This window comes from Pocillopora damicornis, chromosome 10 (genome assembly GCF_964200805.1).
Source record: "Pocillopora damicornis chromosome 10, jaPocDami1.2, whole genome shotgun sequence".
Taxonomy (NCBI): Eukaryota; Metazoa; Cnidaria; class Anthozoa; order Scleractinia; family Pocilloporidae; genus Pocillopora; species Pocillopora damicornis.
In genome coordinates, this window is record NC_142679.1 from 6,957,885 (window position 1) to 6,977,606 (window position 19,722).

Consider the following 19,722-nt stretch of genomic DNA (forward strand, 5'->3'; position numbering starts at 1 on the left):
AGAGAAAGTAGTTCCGGGAAATTAAAGTCGTGGCGGAATGTTTATGTCGTACCGGAAAGTTAAAGTCGTGCCGGGATGTTGAACTCATGGAAAAAAGTTGAAGTCGTGAAAAAAAGCCAAAGTCGCGAAAGAAAGGTTGAAGTCGTGAATAAAAGTTATAGGCGCGTAAAAAAGTTGATAAGAAATACGAGATGGCACTTATTGGGCTCCGTAACAATCATTGGCGCATGGATCTCCTGTTTCGACAGTCATGTGACTCGAGGTGAGATACAAGGTAAGATATCGGAATGTCATCACTTTCCAACTGGACGGAATATTTCTTTCGTCAATTGCTAGTAGAACTGTGTAAGAGAATTGATTTTCCATTTGTCTTAGGTGCCGAGATTTACATTGAAATGGTAATTTCTGCAATATCAACCAGTTATCGCTTGTAATAACTTTCACAAAAATGCCTGTGTTGCAATACTCTTATGATCCTCGCTGCTTATAAATAAAAATGCGCATAACATACTTAATTTAAACTCAAGAGGAAAATCGCAGAATTAATGTCAAAGAAAGGGCGTCAGAGAAATGTCGATGGTTTCGTTTCAAGATTCCTTGTTGCCAACTCGGCCGACTGAGCTGTTCATTCAGTGTTCGTCTCAACCCAGTTGTTTCTCTATTTTCCGCCCTCATTATTTGGGCTTTTGTGGTATGGTGCGTATTGGAGGCGAAAGCGGCCAACGAAGACATGACCGAATGGCGAAGATGGATAACTTTGAAATGCACCTGGCTTTACATCGGAACTCAAGACGCGTGGGCTTTGTTCATAGTTGTGCTCTATTTCTCTAAGTATTCCAAAATGAAGCTAGGAAAATCGCACGAGAAACCGGAATTCAACGATGCTACGTACTTCACGATGTTATTTGCTGCTGGTATCGGAATTGGTCTCTTTTACTTTGGAGTAGGTAAATAATAGACAAATTAACTGCAGAAACATGCATTGTACGATGATCGTTTCAATATGACCCATGCTTTACGAAAGAGCATTAGGTAGAGAAGTTGACCCAGTTATGTTATTCTATTGTTTTATCTCTGTCAAAAGCGGAGCCCATTTGGCATTATGCACCTGGACATTATGGAAATCGATATTATGCAAGGTAAGTGCTCTCTTAACTATAACAATACTTTAAGGCGATGGTTGTGGTAACCTAGAATAGGCCAGTTTACGTCTGCTCGGACAAAAGTAATTCTAGTAATGATCCTCACTTTTCGTTGTGTCCAATCCAAATTACATTTCATTTGCACCGTAATCACTTTCACCAGCGACTGAAGATAAAACTTACCTGAATTCCGACCCCTCCCGCACATGGCTCTGTGATATCCTTATAATTCCTCCCCCCTCCTGGCAGTTAATCGGCATTCATTTTTCTACAGTCCACCCCCCCTCCCTTTCCTCTGAAAACCTTGTGATCCCCTCCCCCAAAAGAGACCTCCAACCTCCCCCCACCCCCCTTGCTCGGTCCCTGAGGTCATAAGTAAACAAAAATACGAACCACTGATATTCAAACATTGAACTTTCCGTTAGGTATTCCGACAACCAACAGGCCCAGGATGCCATGAACCTCACTTTCTTTCACTGGGGAATTCACGGATGGATTGTCTACGTAGTGGTTGGACTTCTCCTAGCCTTCCTCAGCTACCGAAAGGGTCTTCCGATGACAATGCGATCCTGTTTCTATCCTCTACTTGGAAACGAAATATTCGGATGGGTTGGCGACTTCATCGACATCCTATCAGTGGTGTGCACCATGTTTGGAGTCTGCACCAGTCTTGGTCTTGGTGCCATACAGCTCAACGCTGGTTTCAGACGACTCAACAAGAGCATCACCTTCAGTACTACTAATCAAATCATCACCATCTGGGGAGTAACGGCCTGTGCAACTTTATCTGTCATCAGTGGTTTGAAACTTGGCATCAGGCGGCTAAGCGAACTATGTTTTGTCATCGGTATGATGCTGATGTTGATTATTTTGTTCTACGATGATACATGGTATCTACTCAACCTCTATGTTCAGAGCATTGGATATTATCTCCAGTATGTTGTACAGGTTGGATTCCACACAGATGCTTTTGCACAACTCGGTAATGCCCCAGATAAACTCGAAGCCGCTGAATGGATGAATGACTGGACCATCTTCTACTGGGGTTGGTGGATTGCTTGGTCCCCTTTCGTTGGAATGTTCATCGCGAAGATTTCACGAGGCCGAACGATCAGAGAATTTATCAATGCTACCCTCACTGCACCTATCTTCTACACCTTTCTGTGGCTCACCATTTTCGGTGGAGCAGGGATAAGAATGGAACGAAACGCAGCCTTGGCGAACGTCACCTGCTCGTCGCCATTCGGAGGGAAAACTGCCACAAAGTCATTTCAAGGCTTTTACCGACTCTCCTGTCGCCCAAAGAATGACATGTGGTTCGACCTGATGGACCAGTATGGTGACCTTGGAGACTTCTTGTCCACCGTGTCCTTAATTGGTATAATCCTTTACTTTGTCACCAGCTCGGACAGTGGTTCACTGGTCATAGATTGCCTCTCTGCCAACGGTGATCCCGACCCCCCCATACCCCAACGTATCTTTTGGGCCCTGACGGAGGGTGCTACCGCAACTGCTCTGCTGTATGCTGGAGGGACAGATGCTCTGAACGCCTTACAAGCAGTGTCCATTGTAGCTGGCCTTCCTTACACCATCCTATTGTGTTTCATGTGTGTGGCATTGTGGCGAGCTGTTCAAATGGAAGATGGCGACTTGGATGCAAACGGTCCACAGTTCAACGTGACTTTGTTCCATCCGATCTCTCGACCTTCCAGTAGAGGTTTCTTCAAACTTTTTCTCGCCATTGTTGCTCCCTGGTACGTAATAGCCATTGCAGAAGACAGGAAGAAAGGCATTAGCCCCTTAGCCTTGGCCTGTCGCATGGTCCTCATGGGTGTGCCATTTTATTCCTGGATTGCCATGATGGTAGCAGAGTTGATTCCAGTAGAAGGAATCTCTTATGTCGGATGGGCAGTTCTCTTTTTGTTCTTTGGTGTAGCAACAGCCATCAGAACGGGAATGAGATTAAAGGATGGAATACATGGCAGCATGGCAGAGGATTTCTTCGTCGTGATGTTTCTGTACCCGTTTGCAGCTTTTCAAATGGATCGACACACATCGCATCATCAAATGAAAAAGAATGCAGAAGACGTAGAACAGGGAAAGGCCAGCGACAATCCCTGTTATGAAGGCGGCTTAGATGATAAATCAGTAACAACTGCGTTGTAAAAGCCACGAAATTTGTAAACAGTTTTGGAGACAGATGAAAGAACTAAAGCACATGGACTGAAATTTTTTGATCGTTGTTGACATATGCAGAGTAGTGTGAAAAAGTGTATAATCTGTATAGTGAACACCGGACGGCGAATTTCTTTCATACAGAAGATCAGAAATGAACGAAAACAATTTCTTTCTATATTTACTTCGTCGAAATTTTTCCTCGCAGTATTGTGAGGTCGGCGCTTATGACGACCTCTGAAAGCGGATGGTCAGTGTGAAAGTGTGAAAACATCGCAGATAGTAATATTCTAGACTAATGCAATGGTGTGGCGATGGATTTGATTCTAAAGTTTGATAACCCTTCGAGTTCTTTGAACAATTGTGATACATACGATGATGAATAATCTAGTAGAAAATAAAGTCTGTGACGAAAGCTTTTCCTCACCTTTATATTTTGAACAAAGGCAGTGCTTAATGAAAAATAGTGATAAAGTTTACAATAGCTATGCGAGAGCACTTTGTAGACTTTGTAATTGTGTATCGGAAACGAATTAACACTAACCACGAAACAGCCAAGCGGAGAGGAGGAATTTCGAACATTTGATAAGGAATAAGGCAGAAGTCAAAGTTACCGCGGGCATGGGAAACGCGAGTTAAGGTCCCCATTCGTATTTGTTGTCCATCTGATTGGATAAGAAATATGGCGCGAATTTTCAAGGCCGACCAACTGCTTTTATCCCGGAGCTTGGCGTTTGATTTTTACTAAGTTCTCGATGGAAAACATTTTAACTTTGCGCATGTTTAATCGTTCATTTTAATCTGGGTTAAGCCGGCAGTTTCAATCTCGTGGCTAGATAAAACAACCTTTTCCCTTCAATATGTCTTGAGCATGTCCGATTTTGGGCGTGGCTATTGCTGTATACTATTTAATTAAGTTAGGCGCTGCCGAAGTTTACCTCTCTTAATATAACTCACTTTTGGCTTTTCTCTCAAGATGAATTCATGCGCCTTTCCATTGTCAGATAAATGCATCTAATCAGAACACAAATGTATATCAAATAATTTCATTCTCCAGTTGTACGCTGTACATTTCCGGGTTTCGAACTGTGCTTGATGATTGGAAGAAATTCCCTGCTCCTCCAAAGTTACCATCACCCCGAACCTTTTAGAATTTTCTGAAAATAAAGGAGCTCTGATATTTACAATGGCGCTCACCACCATAAGCGCAAATTACTTTAGGTATGAACGTTTGCAAACTCGATGCTTCCGGTTTGAAATACAGAGGAGATGAACAGTTTTCAAAGGAAGGAGTTTTGCCTTAACAACTTGGAATAAGGGAGAGAGCTGTTGATCTAAAAATAAGGAGGTGGCATATTTAAATATGGGAGTTTGGATGACCTGTTTCTCTACCTTGCAAATGAGGTGTTGGGAAATACTGAACAAAATGAAATGAGATGTCCTTGTTGGGTTGCCTGTTGACTTCAAAATTCAGTATAAATGTCATTTTCACCCCTTAACCTTTAAAACCCTAGGAGTGATTAGCATCTAATTTCTCTCTACTACATTATCCCTGAATCACACATCAAGGTCATGAGAATAAAGAAATTGGTCACCAGGGAAGGAATCTTTTGATTGGTAAACAAATTCTCCTTGTCAGCACCTTAGGAAATGTATAAAGAATAATGTGGAGAATTTGCATACTGACGTTAGGGTGTGAAGAGGTAACCCGTAGGAGTGACCAGCATCTACTTTCTCCTTATGGTAACGCTGCAGACTCATTAATTGAGATTACAAGGATTAAGGAAATGATTGTCAACCTAAGAGGCTTTGATTATTAAACAAATTCTCCTTGCTAGTACCAAAAGGAATTGTATAGAGAGGAGTATGGAGAATATGGAAACTAACTTTAGGGTGTAAGGGCTTCATTAATAGCCCAGTTTCAGTAACAGCCTGAAACAAAAACATCCCTGAGCATTGGTGATAAACTCCTCACCTGGAATTTTGGTTGTTATTTTCTCCTCAGAAAAAAATTTCCTCTGGCTGGCAAATAGCTCAAGTGATAAATTGAAGTTTTTCATGTTCAAATCAGATTGACTTTATGAAAGCTTGTGCTGGAAAAAAATTTTAATAATGAGCTTTGTTTGTTGTGCATAATTAGGGGCTGTTGGTAAAATTTGGTTTAACTCTTTTCCATACCTAATTCACAACTTTTTATTACTGACAATATACTGTTTACCAAATATTGTTGGTAAATACAGCATGAACAAGTATGAGTTTTAATAAAAACTAGTACAAAATTGAAAAGAGAAAAAAAATGATTCCTAAAACATTTAGGGTTGTGGGTGGGATAAAATAATTTTTAGTTAAGAATTAGAGTTTCACTAGGTTTTATACTTTACAGGCACCACAACCATACCATTTTAATGTAGTCAGATATTTGCTTCTAATTTCAGTCACTTCAAACAACTTAAAGTTTGTAATTTTGAGCCAAGACTCAATTTTCATCAGATGAAGGAAGGGTCCCTTCTGGATCATTAACCTCAACAGTTTTCTCCCCATTCTCAGCATTTCCTGTGGCAGGTTGAGCAGTCTCTGTATCTGCCGATTCATCTTTCATGTATGCATACTCCACAGGCTTGCTACCTTTCCTATTTTTTCTGCCAAAATCAGACACAACCTTCCATATAAAGCTACCATGTCGACGCCCTCTTATTGGGTGACTGGGATCTAATCTTGAGTTAAACTGATGTTCATAAGAGATTTTCTCTACAACCTTTGGTGTTGTATGTCCTGTTTTATATGCAGCTTGAGGTAGGATCCCAGAGGCCCCTGCAGGTACCACTTGCAGGGCAAGGTTACTGCTGTACCTTGTTATCTTTCCAGGGGAGAATGGTGGAGGACGATAATCTGAGCGCGCAGTTGAATCAAAGCTTTTTTGAGGGATCCTGGTGGATTTTTCTGGCAATTCTTCTGGCCACCATGATGGGTATTTCACGGGGGAATCTACACTGGTCTTCACATAACAGATTGGCTCACAAATAAATCGTGGATTTTGGCGCAAAAAAGTCACATTAGTGGGGTGAGGTTTATTGTTTGGACCAGACTTTGTACTCTGTTGAGGGGATAAAATTGCATGGCCAATATAATGTGCATCATAGCTTGTTTGACCAGGTGAATAGTTAACTTGCAGATCAGCAAAAACCCTGGAGGTGTCATGACTGCAAATAGAATAAAATCATTACGTTGTAAACAAAGATCGTACCCAAATATAAGCATAACACACCAATGACCCTTATACCCCTAAGAGTTACTGCTTCTCATTTCTCCTCACAGTATCACTAATGAATCAGATGTAAAGGTCATGAGAATAATGAAAATAATCATCAATTTTGGAAGTTCTCATTTGTCAAACAAATTCTCCATGTCAGTACTATAAATTAAAAAAAAACAGTGTGGAGAATGATAATTCTAATGTTAGGATGTACAGGATTACCAGTGCCAAAGATAATATGTGGAAAATATAGTTTTTAGATAATTATCTTATTATCAAAATTAATAGTATATAGCTATTCCACAGCTTTTAACTTACTTCTTTTTATGAAAAATTTTGTACTAAATGGTATCTCCACTGATCTTTCTGTTTGAGGTAGATCTTAGCATCATAACTATAATCATTATTGTAAATTCTGCTGTTAACGATCGTTACTTTATTATTTATTTCATTATTTTTATTTTTATTATTATTACCTCCAGACAAGTGTCAGATTAAGATATAAGTATAAAGAAAACGGCCTGGAATTTTTCAGGCCAAGAAGCACAAATTCACCCAAGAATTTTGGAACAATTTTTGCCGTCATTAGCAACCTCTTTCTTACACAACAGGAAATTTATCCAAAATTCTACTCGATCGAAATGAAAAGCAACAGCGAAGTGGACTCGCACCCCTTAACACTGCGACAAGACAACTTAAAAGATTTCCACATTCTATTCTATCAGCAAAATAGAAAGTCCAGCCGGTATTTCGAAATAATTAAGACAAAAAAATGAATAGGATTAATTAATTAGCATGACCTGTGCGAAATTAGGTAGAGAATTACAACTGGAATAAAGCCTGGGTTTCACATCATAGAGGATATTTTTAAGAACTAAAGGCGTTTTATGTGACTACGACTGTTGAATATTGTCATGTTTACGATTTCATTGCAAAGGCCCTTGAAGGTTAAATGAAAAACCTCAATTTGTTAGGATACAGCACTAGGAGAATCGAAAGGCGCGCAGTGGCGCCAGAATAGACCTGTATGCTTTCCCTTCCCTTTCAACGACAACTTGAGATCTAAAAGTAACACTTTCCTAATTGAAGATGAATTATCAATTACCAGACCACAAACAGTTCTATTTACCTTAAGAATCCGAGAAGATTTTACCCTAAATATATTAAATATTTAGAAGGGAAGCGTTCGAAGTCAAACTCACCGTGGGTAGCCGTCTACCTTCTTTTTACGAGCGATCGGAGGCAAATAAATGCTTGCCATCCAAAATTTTTGCTAAGTGGACAATCTAGAACCTCAAGTGGATTCTATGGCAAATAAATTCATGGTAAACTACCGATTGTTTGGTCGAAAAACTAAAAGTCACTTCAGGTATTTCTGATTACAAGACGTCGTCCCGGTAACCAGCTGACTTCCGCTACACATACCGCTGGCTCGCAGAAAACAAAATGGTGGTTCTTCGAGCCCAAGTAATTTTTGCAGGTGAAAATATAGATTTAGCTTTGAATTGACGAAGCTTTGCTTTATCTTAGCACCCAACGCCTTTTTATATTCATGTTATTAATTCAAAGCGTGTGCTTATATCGTTGGTCATTGTATCTTTGTCGATGTGGTGTATCAGTAACATTGATGGGCAAGTTGAGCTGATTCCTGCCAATAAAATAGATTTTATATCTGTGTTTCAGGTGACCCATGTGTGGGTAAGAGTGCCCTAACACAAACATTTCACAGCGATGGTACACACTTTCCGAAAAATTATACAATGGTAAGCTTTCTCTATAGTTTTGTTATAAGAGGATCATGATTCACCAAAAAGGCTTTATTCATGACGATATATCTCTCAAGTTATATGTAAGCTCGGGGGTTATCTGGTCTTGTGAGAATTTGATTACTTGTACCTCACGAGTCCCATGAATATTGTGTTGGACAAGGAATAGGGGGCTGCATAGATTATTTGAGTAAAATTTGTATCAAGGGATTGATTATTTCTTGATGCAGATGAAATTTATGAAGATTGGGCACCTAAGGAACAAGGAAGAAGGTCTTTCAAGAATAGTCCATCCTGTTTACTTCCCACCAATTCCTTTTGTAGCTGATCCTCCTTTGGGGAGCAGGGAAAACCTGTGTGCTGTGGCCAGTTTTCTTCCTTATTCTGTTGTTTTCTGGCTAGACTCTGGGTTGAAAACTAAGATAAGCTTCAAACTGTGACTGAGTCTGTATCATATACAGACTGCACTCTAATAAAATTGCACCAAATGAAATTTTGGTCATCCTTTTTTCACTTCACATAAAAATCAAGTGTTTGTAACTCGTTTTCAGACAGCAGGAGTGGAAGTGTGCATTAAGTCTGTTAACATCCCAGAGACTTCTGACAGTGTGGTAGGTCTTTCTTGATAGCAGAAATTTGTTTTTACAGACTAAAATTTCTAAATCAAATGAATGTAAAATCTCTAACCCATAACACAAAGTCACCAAGCAATTAATGTTTGGGACAAAGACAGTCTTTATCATTACAAGATTACTTAACAACTAATATTTTCACAAATACACAACTCTTATTTGATATGTTTAAGCTAATAATGAAAGAATAATCAAACATAATATCAACAAAACAAAAATTCAAAAGGCCATCTGGAAGAAAACCCAGACAGATGCTTACAAGGCAAGTGCAATTGATGTATATGTGCTAGCAAGCTGAGTAACAGATAAATTGATCTGAATTACTGAGTAATAACTAAAGCACCTAAAAACTAATCCAGACATCACTGTACTTTTACAAGCAACAGGAAGCTTAACTAGCAGGATACGTCACTCTGCTGGTGTTAAATTACTTGAACTAAGAAGGCAAGCTTGATCACAATTATGATGCGAGACTATCTTTGCTATGTTTGTAATTTAGAAGCACGTCACCCAGAAATGGATGATGTTTCCCGTTCAAGAAACCCTCTGGAAACACAGGGGTTGAGTCATCTGCTTAACTCTTTGACCTTTAAGAGTGACTAGCTTCTAATTTCTCCTCACAATATCAACCCTGAATCACACATTAAGGTCATGAGAATAAAGGAAATGATCAACAACTAAAGAAGCTCTTGATTGTTAAACACATTCTCCTTATCAGCACGATAGGAAATGTACAGAGAACAGTATGGAGAATATGCATACTGATGGTTTAAGGGTTAAGAGAGTTTCCACAGGCTTTTTGACTTCTATTATTTTTGCTAGGAACTCTACATTTATGACTCTGCAGGAAAAGAAATGTTTGCAGACATAGTACAACAACATGTAGGTACCTTTATCATGAAAGCAGGCAATTTATTATTGAATCAGATGTGTATACTTTAGATATTCTGTCCATGTAGGACTATGCTAACCAAGCATGTATTGTGGGTGTTGTCACTCAAAAATCTACCTGCTAAAACAAAGGACAAAGTTTTAGCTGTAATGGTTGAAAATATAATGGTGTGACACAATGCCTAGACAGTCACTTAGACTTCATGGTTGCCTTGAGCCAGAGATACCATGAAGGATTTGATAATGTAGCACTCTATACATGGGCCGATGCACTATGTGGTGAGACTTGTGATAAAAGTTAAAATTCTTTTGGTTAGTCAGTTTGATATGAACCAAGCAAGAATGAATAATCCTTCCATATCAACAGAATGTCTCGTCAATTTTTTCAACCAGGTTAAAATTGATCTGGTACTGTATTAAATGAATGTAGCTATATCTTTACTTCACTCAGTCATTAGAATACTAGATTTGTAGTAGGGGCTAGGTTGTAACTTGTCCAGTAAAAGATGACCAATTGCTCCAACAATGTAAATAAAAATGTGTTTTTTATTGCTCATGCAGTGGACACAGCCAAACATGTTCCTTGTGGGTTATGATGTGACAAATGAACAGTCATTTAATGCCTGTAACAAGTGGTATGAGAGATGCAGAGCAAAAAAACCAAACCAAAGTTTACCAGGTGAGTCTCTGAAATTTACATAGATGCAATTAGAAAATTAATAGAAGCTTCAAATGGTTGAGTAAGTTGCAGTTAAACAGAATCAGATGAAAATGTCCTAAACTCTTTAGAAAAATAACTTAAGGCAATAACCAAAATGTATAAACACTAGAAACACAATTTTGAATATGGAAGCAATCTCCACAGCAGTGAACACTACTTAAGCAGTAGTGAAAGTAAGGCCTAAAAAAATACACATCTGTACAGGATTTAAACTCATAACCTTTACAATACTGTGAATTTATAAAAAATCCTGTACAGGCCTGAATTTTTTTCAGGCCCTGTTTTCACTACTGCTTAAGTAATGTTTGTTACTGCGAAGATCACTTTCATATTCATATCTTGAACAGCAGTTCACATATATCATTTTCAGACATTCACAGTTATTAAAACACATTTTTTGTTAGATGTTAGCCAAGGAAGGAAGGAAAAATTATGGTGATGCCTGACTTAACAAATTTTTATTTGATTTTAAGGTGCCCTGGTTGCCATTAAAACAGACCTGAAACAAAGACGATTAATATCAACAAAACAAGGCAGAGATCTTGCCATTTCTAAAGGGCTTGAATACTTTGAGTGCTCTGCGGTAAGTTGCCTCTCCTTGTATACTGAAAATTGAGCATAATGACAGTCCCACTTACTAGTAACAAAGCCTTAGAGGTAAACCTCAAAAGATGAAACTACACAAGGAATCAACAATATTTCTCACATAAACACCCGTTGAAAATTTGAGATGGCATTGGTGTTACTTTACTTTGCTCTGTAATTTGTCCTGAGAAAACTTGTGCCACTGCTGTCATAGCCAATCAGATACAAACTTAAACCAACCACAACTTGGTCACTCACGTTTTCCTGTGCACAAGGCAGTTTCTTGTTTTTATTTTGTGTTCCCATTGGTCCTTTGGGGTGTATTCTTTTCTTCTGATTGGTCATTCTGATTACTTTATTTTTGGTTTTTATGACACTCCATCTGAAAGAGCTATCTTCTAAAGTTTCCTTTAGCCTGCTGTTGTTTCTGCCGAGAAAATGTCATCAATTTTATATTTAGGAAATATTTAGATATTTTTATGGTGGGGATTATCATAAAACCTCAGTTACAAAAATTATGTAAAGTAATATTCTTGAACAAATTTTCAAGTGTCATTTTTTCAATAGGAAAAAATTGCGCTGATGTGAAATTTTCTTTATGTTCTGTTCAGGCCATGTACTGCTTGCTAAGAAGTGTATTTTCTCCTTATGATTCCATCTGTGGCATATCATTACTCCTCTTTGTGCTATACCATCCCAGATTCCTTCCAATCGACTTTCCATGGTGGAAACTCGTTTCCTCAGAACATACTTTTTTTTCCCTTTTATTTTTCTAGAAAGACCATGAGAACGTGGAAGCTCCATTCTACTACTTGGCTAAAGAGTTTCACAATCTTTACAAGGAGAAAGTTGAACAGATGAAGACATTGACATAGGACTTTCATTTTCGTCATGTTCTCTCCTTGATGAGAGGGGAGGTCGATCTTTTCATTGCACAACTTTTATTTATTCCGAAAAGCGTTCTTGAAAACAGAAGTGTCTACCTTTCTTCAACTCAAGGGACTTATATTAGGGTTTAGCTTCTTGAGGATATTTCAGCCCAATCTCTTAAAGTTAGTTTATTTATTATTGTTATTTTCTCATGTAAAATACTGGCAAGTTCTAGTTTATGTTTAGTGTTTAAGCATTTTGGGAACGCATGTAGCTACCATTCTACTCAATCCATGAAAACTGACTCATAAGCTATGTTTTCACCTTGCTTGAGGCAAGGTCCTTCACTTTAAAAATGTTTAATGATATTGATATATAAATGTATCACTATTTTAACACATTTCTGTAAGGTCCAAAGAGATTACATTAACTGATACTCTCTTAGAAGATCAGAAAATGTTGAAAAAGCAGATATAAAAACCTGAGATAGCGTTAGTGATCATTTTTTAACCCTTTCCATCTTAGCATTTGTGTTCATATTCTCCACACTGTCTCTTTACATTTCCAATGATAATAACAAGGAGAATTTGTGTGACAATCAGAAGCTTCTTAAATTGGTGATCCTTCCCTTCATTCTCATGACCGTTACATTATATTCAAGGGTGGTATTGTAAGGAGAAATCAGAAGCCGGACACTCTTAGGGGTTAATGGAATAAAGAAGTTTCGTTTATCGATCACAAATCCGCAGGCTTGACAGTTTGAACTCCATGACACAGTATGATGTGCCAAGTAAAAGCACCATTCAGTAGCTATAAATCGTTTAGTTATTGCAGTATAAACCATAATATACGTTTCCTTCAAATGTTTTAATTAAAAAATTATCCTCGCGAGTGGACCCCAGATGCAGGAAAGAAGCCTGGAGGCTTCGTAGCTCAGTTGCAAGTAGCGTCCAACTAGTATCCGGGAGGCATGGGTTCGAATCCCGTGCAAGCCTGAATATTTTTCAAGGGGATAAGTTTCTAAAGAAACTGTGGTGCTGCGTTAGTGGGAGAGTATAACATGGTAATTTAATAAAATCAACTGAGTTGATAACGTAACTTGGCCACCGTAAAGAGTTTCAAAGTTGACGTTTCGAGCGTTAGCCCTTCGTCAGAGCGAATGACGCAGTTGGACTGCAATTCAAGAAATTTCAGAAGAGAAACATCAAAAAATGTTCAGGGTAATTTAGTATTATCAAATAAGTTGATAGCGTAAATTGGCCACCGCAAAGAGCGAATGATGAAGGGCTAACGTCCGAAACGTCAGCTTTTAAATTCTTTACGGTGGCCAATTTACGTTGTCAACTCATTTGAGAATACTAAATTACCCTGAATATTTTTTAGGCTTCTTTTCTGAAAGTGCTGGAATTGCAGTCCAACTACGGGGATCATTTCTTTGCTTGATTTCCATCTGCAGGTCAAATGAAAAAAAAATTTATTACTAGGTGTTAGATGAGTGTTTACAGTATTGTGGGGACAATATCTTGCGTGTTTAGCTTGTCTTTGCGAAAAGGTGATATGAGACGATTAGCATCGATCCGAATTAATTATTTTGGTGTGTTAATTATTTTTTCACGGACAAACACGATCAAATTTGGCTGACACTGAGCGATCTTTGAATAACCTTGTTGTCAAAGGTGAGAGAGTAGATACCTGTTTTTTCCTTCGCTTGAGGACGCTTTTAATACATTTACTTAAGGGTTTTTTATCATGTTTTGGAATACCAAAATTTTAAATCAAAACAGTTCTTATCTCTGTTGAACTCTGAAGAACTTTGTCATTGTTTTGGAGAATAATAGGTCGTTACCATTTGTTGACAATGTGATAACGGTTAACCTTTACTCCTCGGAAAGTACACCACTAGCTTTACATTATTCATGTTTTTTTCCTTTTCGGGACATTTTATTTGGAATAGATAACATCTAATAAAGAAACAAGTTTTGACTCCTTTTCCTCGAGTTTCAGCTCGATGATCGTTTACGCTTGTTTGAGGGAAAGCTGTTACCGATAATTTATTCAAAAAACGCTTCAGTGAAGGATTAACCTCGTTAATTCTTGCTTCTAAACTGATATTTGAAAACAATGATTTCTGTTTTTGAGAGACGACAGTTACATGCAGGTGGCTAAATTCTCGCTATGCTTTTTGTTTTTCATATTTTGGAAAAAAAGAGAAAAACCCCTGGGATTATTTTGTTCATTCAGATCTCACTAATTATCATGGCTAAACCATTTGTTGTTGGCAACGCTGCGTTATTGTGTTCCCGTTGGTTATCACATGATCGCATTAAGAACTCCTTTTCAGTGTGACGAGAGGGTGTTCTTAAGCACGCAGACTAAATATTTGCTAACAACTTGACTGAGGCAACAATGGGATGTGGGTCGTCGAAATCCGTCAAAACTGCTGTCGCATCTACAAATGAGGGCCAAACCAAGCCGTTTATACGCGAAGTCAACGAAAACATTGAATCAAAGCCGAACTCTCTTAGCAACAAGCCGCGAATCTTTTCTCATGAGGCCGAGCTTACAGAAAGCGTAACAAATCCCCTATTTTCCATCGGTGACCGCGTTCATGTTTCTGGATACACAGGTAGTGTGAAGTTCATCGGAAGTCTCAGCGAACTAGGCGATGGTGACTGGATAGGAATTGAGTTGGATCGAGAACATCCACAAGGAAATGATGGGTTATTTCAAAGCATCCGTTATTTTACGTGTAAACGAAGACATGGCATGTTTGCTCGACCGTCCAATGTGTTTCCCCACACAGCTGTGGATACAATTGAGGAAGCCGCGAGTATTAATCCTCGAACAATCGCTTTCATTCAAACTAGCATGCGGCGATTTCTTGCCAGGATTCGACTGGCAAAGTTTCAACAGCGCACGGGAATCGAGAAGCAGATCGACGCACATGTGTTAGCGACACCAGAGGAACAAACTGAAAGCGTCGAAAAACTGAGCGTCTATCTCACAAGTCGGTGGGAGGGAGACAGGAACAAAGCTTACGCGATTTTCCGCTGGCTGAGTTTCAATGTCGCCTACGATGTAGATGGCTTTTTTGGAAGGACAGAGAAAAAGACTTGCGATTCCGCAAGCGTGTTACGCCACAGAACATCAGTGTGCGCTGGTTATGCGAATCTATTTGACGCACTTGGTAAAGCTGCCGGTCTTCAAGTGCATACCATAAATGGCTACGCCAAGGGTTATGGCTTCGAGCCGGGCCAGCAGATTAAAGACACAAATCACGCGTGGAATGGAGTTCAAGTCAACGGTGAGTGGTTCATTTGTGAGCCCACATGGGGTGCTGGTTACCTAGGAGCCGATTTGATGTTCCATCGCAGCCCAGACGTGTCCATGTTCCTGATGGACCCCGAATATGCCATTTGCAGCCACTACCCATCCGACGAACAATGGCAGCTCCTTGAGAAACCCATCAGTAAGGAAGAGTTTGAGAAGTTGGTCGTGCCTTCTGGAAGAATTCACCAAATGGGAGTGGAAATTCTCAGTCACAAGGAAAGCATGTATGATATTGATGATGCAGATCACATCGAAATGATGTTCTACTCTCCATCGTTGAAGATGCTACAAGGTAATCTGAAGGACTTCTCAGGAAGAGAATACGAAGGAAGAAGATGGACACAGATTCTGCCCTGCGGAGTGAACCAAGTGAAGCTCAAAGCACAGTTCCCTGCCCCAGGAAAATACAAGCTGAATTTGTACGTAAGGGACGAGCTGACCCATACTAAATGGCATAGTGGAATAGAGTACATTATCCAGGCCAAAAGAGGAACTGAGAGAAATCGAGGTGGATTCCCACAATTAGGAAGTGAGTTTTACGAAGCAGGATTCAGTCTTGATCATCCATCCGAGAACATTGTATCCGACGACGGAAAGGCTTGCATCTCATTACAGAACTTTAACATTCAAATTTCTCACATCGTGGGCCAACTTGACCTGGTGGGAGAGGGGAAACGACTCAAAAAAGACTTCGGTGGATTTTCATTTTGCTACTCAGAGAAGGCAGAGAGTGGTTTCCGAGTGATGGTGCATTGCCCACTTGCAGGGGAGTACACTTTGAAAGTATTTGCCAAGTATTATGGCGAGGGAAAATCAGATACGTTTGTGTGTACCTACTACATAACTGCTCTCTCTGGTGTAGATCCTGTACCAGGCTTTCCGCGATTGTCGGACAGCTTCGTCTCGTGGGGCCTGGAGCTCAAAGAGCCCCAGCACAATATTTATGCCCCGGATGGACGAGTCTCCGTTAAGCTGAAGACCCCGGAGAATGTATCAGTTGTTGGTTATTTAATGAAGGACAAGCAACATCTTGACAACAGTTTGTGCTTCAGTAACACGGCGGAGTGTGTTGGCACAATTCTGGCTCATGCGCCTGAAGCTGGCGTTTTTCAGCTAAATGTGTTTGGTAAAAAACCTGAGAGCAAAGGCAGTGAATATTTAGCAACATTCATGATCAAGTCTGATCAAGCGGCAAGCTCAAACCCAGGCTTCCCCTACCTGAAGGAAGAGTTTAAGGAGTGGGGACTAGAGCTGATGGATCAGTTGGAGAACATCGTTTCACGAGTCAGCCGTGTCAAAGTCACATTTTCTAATCCTCACGGTATCGCTTTAAAGCCATGGCTTTTTGATGCTAATAATAAGCAGATTGGCAACTCTTGTCCGGTGGAAACCGCAGACGAGATGACCGTCATAACATGTGAGCTGCCTAAAGCTGGGAAGTTTAAACTAAATGTTTTTGGGACAAATTTATCTTTTGACAGCACAAAACAAGTGTTTCTTTGTACATACAAAGTATTATACCTAAGCTAACTAAACCAAATGCGACTTTAAAGACCAAAAACATTTCGTTAGTAAACAAATGAAGCACATTTCGTTTCAGGGACTGGTCATCATTTATCGTCTTGCAGGGGGTCGGAGGAGTCTGGTTGTGCCACAATTTAATTTTGCCTGTTACCCCCTTAGGCTCTGTAGTATTCTGATGCTCCCCCCCCCCACTTTCCTTGAGAGTCAGTTTTCTATAGTCCCCCCCCCCTATAGTCTGCTTGTGACGACTGATCCCCCTTCCGTTCACCCTGAAAAACATGTGAGTCCCCCAAATCCCCCCTCCCCACCCAAGCGAGGAAAAATGACTATTTTTAAGACTCCAATTTCACAAGTTGCCTAGAACATTTATACTCCCGTTTTTGTCAGTCTGGCATAATTGTCATTGATTAGAGAACACACGAGGGAAAGTCTTTGTGGTCTTCAAAGCGATTTAAGGTAACTAAGTTGCTTCTCAAAAAATTGTAAACAGGTGAACTTTTATCAAGTGTTTCGCGTAGGATTATTATTGAACAGTTGTATGCGTTTATCATTTATTACTTTGCCTCTATTTTTCCGTTATTAATTTACGTTTATTTCCAGTAAAGTTTGATCCGTAATCCCAAAGAAATACATATGGTGACTCCCGCTGAAATGACCTGCATATTTATGCTTTCTCGTGTTTGAAGTAGATGTCGCAATTATTGCCGATGGCCATCGTACTTATAAATTGACACAAGGTGAAACATAGGAAATGAAGCTTTTTTAGTGCTTTTGTGCTTCATGGCCGCCATTACATTAGTTAACCTTGCTGTTGCTCTTTCAGTGATCATCCATGACTGATCATGGCGATCGACTTATTATGTTGCTATTAGCAACGTTCCCTTTTTCATCAGAACACAAGAAAAGATTATTGAGGCGCAGTCGTTCTCTCACGCTACACTAAACAAGCGACGACAGTGGCCATTTGTTTCTTTCAGCCGACAATGGGATGTGGACATCAAAATCGGTCCAAACAGTCGTCGAAACAACAAATCACAGTCAGAATACGAACTTCGAATCAAAACCGACAGCACTCGACGAAAAAGCTCCTGAAACCAGCCTGACTGAGGGAGGTGAAAATCAATTTTCCATCAGCCCCGAGTGCATGTTTTTGGATACATGGGTGCTGTCAGGTATATCGGTTATCTAAGCGACCCTAATGGCGGTGAATGGAAAGGAATCGAGTTAGACCATCCACATTCACAGGGGAACGATGGATTCTTCGATGGAGTTCGTTATTTCACTCGTGAGCAGAGGCATGACATGTTTGCTCGACCGTCGGTGGTATTTCATCACAAAAATGCTGAAAATGTTACTGCAGCAACGAATATTTCTTTGGAAACGATCGCTTTTATTCAAACGAACATTCAACGTTGCTGCCCTTCAAATGTAAATTACTTTGTTACCATGCTAACTAGATACTGGTCTCTATCGCAACGAAGTTACTTTGAGCCTCACTCCAAATCAGAGGCTTGGCAACTAAGTACACAATTGTAAAATGGCATATTTTCTGGGCTTAGTTTGCAAAAAAAGACATTTAATTAATCAATGACAGCAAGAGGTTCGTTCAGGCGCAACATACTTTTATAAACATTAAGAGGTGATGACCATATTGAGTTTCTATTTCTTTTAACACCCCAAAGCTAATCGCAGTTGAACGTTTTTTATTTTGCATGTTCTGTCATATTACTAGGATAAAACATGTAGGTAAACAATAGTTTTTCATTGAACATTTGAGGATTGTGAAGAATTCCATCTTAATGAGATTTTTTTCGCCGCCATGAGACATCTTTTCATTCTAATATAGCTATAGATCTGGGTAGAAATATTATTAATATTTCTAAAAATTTGAAAGAGCCTTTTCTTTAAAAATATTTTATACATACGGCTCAAATTTATTTTTGACTATTAATCCTTACGAAAACCCTCATAGAAAACTCAATCAAATTCAATTACTTTGGTTTCTTGTTTCTATTCTTCGGTTGCCTGTGAAATAAAATAAAGAAATCTTGTTGATTCAAGGTCTCATATTTTCATACCTGAGTTATAAAAATATTAAAAAAATACACCACCTTCACGAAACTACACCAACCACACCAAATTAAAACAAAGTACACCAGCTACACCAACTACCCCAAAGTACACTAACTACACAAAACTTCATCAATCTACACTAAATTGCACCAACGAAACAATAAAATACACCAACTAAACCAAACTGCACAAAGTAAGCCAATTACAAGCAGTTACGCCAACTGCACAAAGATGCACAAACCCACGTCAATTCACCATCTACATAACACTACAGCAGCAACAACCTACACTTAGCGCGCCAGATAACATGATTACACCAAACTGTGTTAAACTGTTCCAGACTACACAAAGCTACACCAAACTTCACCAAAGTATACCAAACTGCATCAAACCACACCAACGTAGGCCAGGTACACCAACTGCACCAAACCACACCAACGTAGGCCAAGTACGCCGACTGCACCAAACTACATCATACTGCACCAACTATACTAAACTACACCGAACTACACAAACAACAGAAAGAGCACCAAACTACATCATACTGAACCAACTATACTAAACTACACCGAACTACACCAACAACAGAAAGAGCACCAAACTACATCAACCACACTTAAATGCACCAACTACACCAATTTACACCAAACTTCTCCAGACTGGGTAATTTAGTATTATCAACTAGGTTGATAACGTAAATTAGCCACCGTAAAGAGTTTCAACTCAGTTGATAATACTGACCTTGTGTAGTGTTAGGATT

At 39.4% G+C, this 19,722-nt stretch overlaps 4 protein-coding genes across 5 annotated transcripts; 3 read left to right on the forward strand and 1 right to left on the reverse strand.

Moving 5' to 3' along the window:
* Positions 1-620: 620 nt before the first annotated feature.
* Positions 621-3,710, forward strand: LOC113670319 (uncharacterized). Its single transcript, XM_089183631.1, has 3 exons — positions 621-947; positions 1,085-1,139; positions 1,568-3,710. Exons 1-3 carry the CDS (start codon positions 731-733, stop codon positions 3,306-3,308), a joined length of 2,013 nt encoding a protein of 670 aa, XP_089039757.1. The 5' UTR covers positions 621-730; the 3' UTR covers positions 3,309-3,710.
* Positions 3,711-5,409: 1,699 nt separating this feature from the next.
* Positions 5,410-7,984, reverse strand: LOC113670343 (uncharacterized). Its single transcript, XM_027186476.2, has 2 exons — positions 7,773-7,984; positions 5,410-6,517 (listed from the first exon to the last, which is right to left on the reverse strand). Exons 1-2 carry the CDS (start codon positions 7,829-7,831, stop codon positions 5,794-5,796), a joined length of 783 nt encoding a protein of 260 aa, XP_027042277.2. The 5' UTR covers positions 7,832-7,984; the 3' UTR covers positions 5,410-5,793.
* On the forward strand, positions 7,972-13,133 carry LOC113670345 (intraflagellar transport protein 27 homolog). Of its 2 annotated transcripts, XM_027186477.2 has the most exons (7): positions 7,972-8,050; positions 8,254-8,333; positions 8,888-8,947; positions 9,791-9,850; positions 10,421-10,538; positions 11,054-11,163; positions 11,942-13,133. In XM_027186477.2, exons 1-7 carry the CDS (start codon positions 8,017-8,019, stop codon positions 12,038-12,040), a joined length of 561 nt encoding a protein of 186 aa, XP_027042278.1. In that variant the 5' UTR covers positions 7,972-8,016; the 3' UTR covers positions 12,041-13,133. The 2 variants fall into 2 exon arrangements, with proteins under 2 accessions (XP_027042278.1, XP_089039875.1); XM_089183749.1 differs by lacking the exon at positions 9,791-9,850.
* Positions 13,134-14,374: 1,241 nt separating this feature from the next.
* Positions 14,375-18,944, forward strand: LOC113670321 (uncharacterized). The gene has a single exon (XM_089183748.1). It carries the CDS (start codon positions 14,442-14,444, stop codon positions 16,893-16,895), a length of 2,454 nt encoding a protein of 817 aa, XP_089039874.1. The 5' UTR covers positions 14,375-14,441; the 3' UTR covers positions 16,896-18,944.
* The last annotated feature ends 778 nt before the right edge of the window (positions 18,945-19,722 follow it).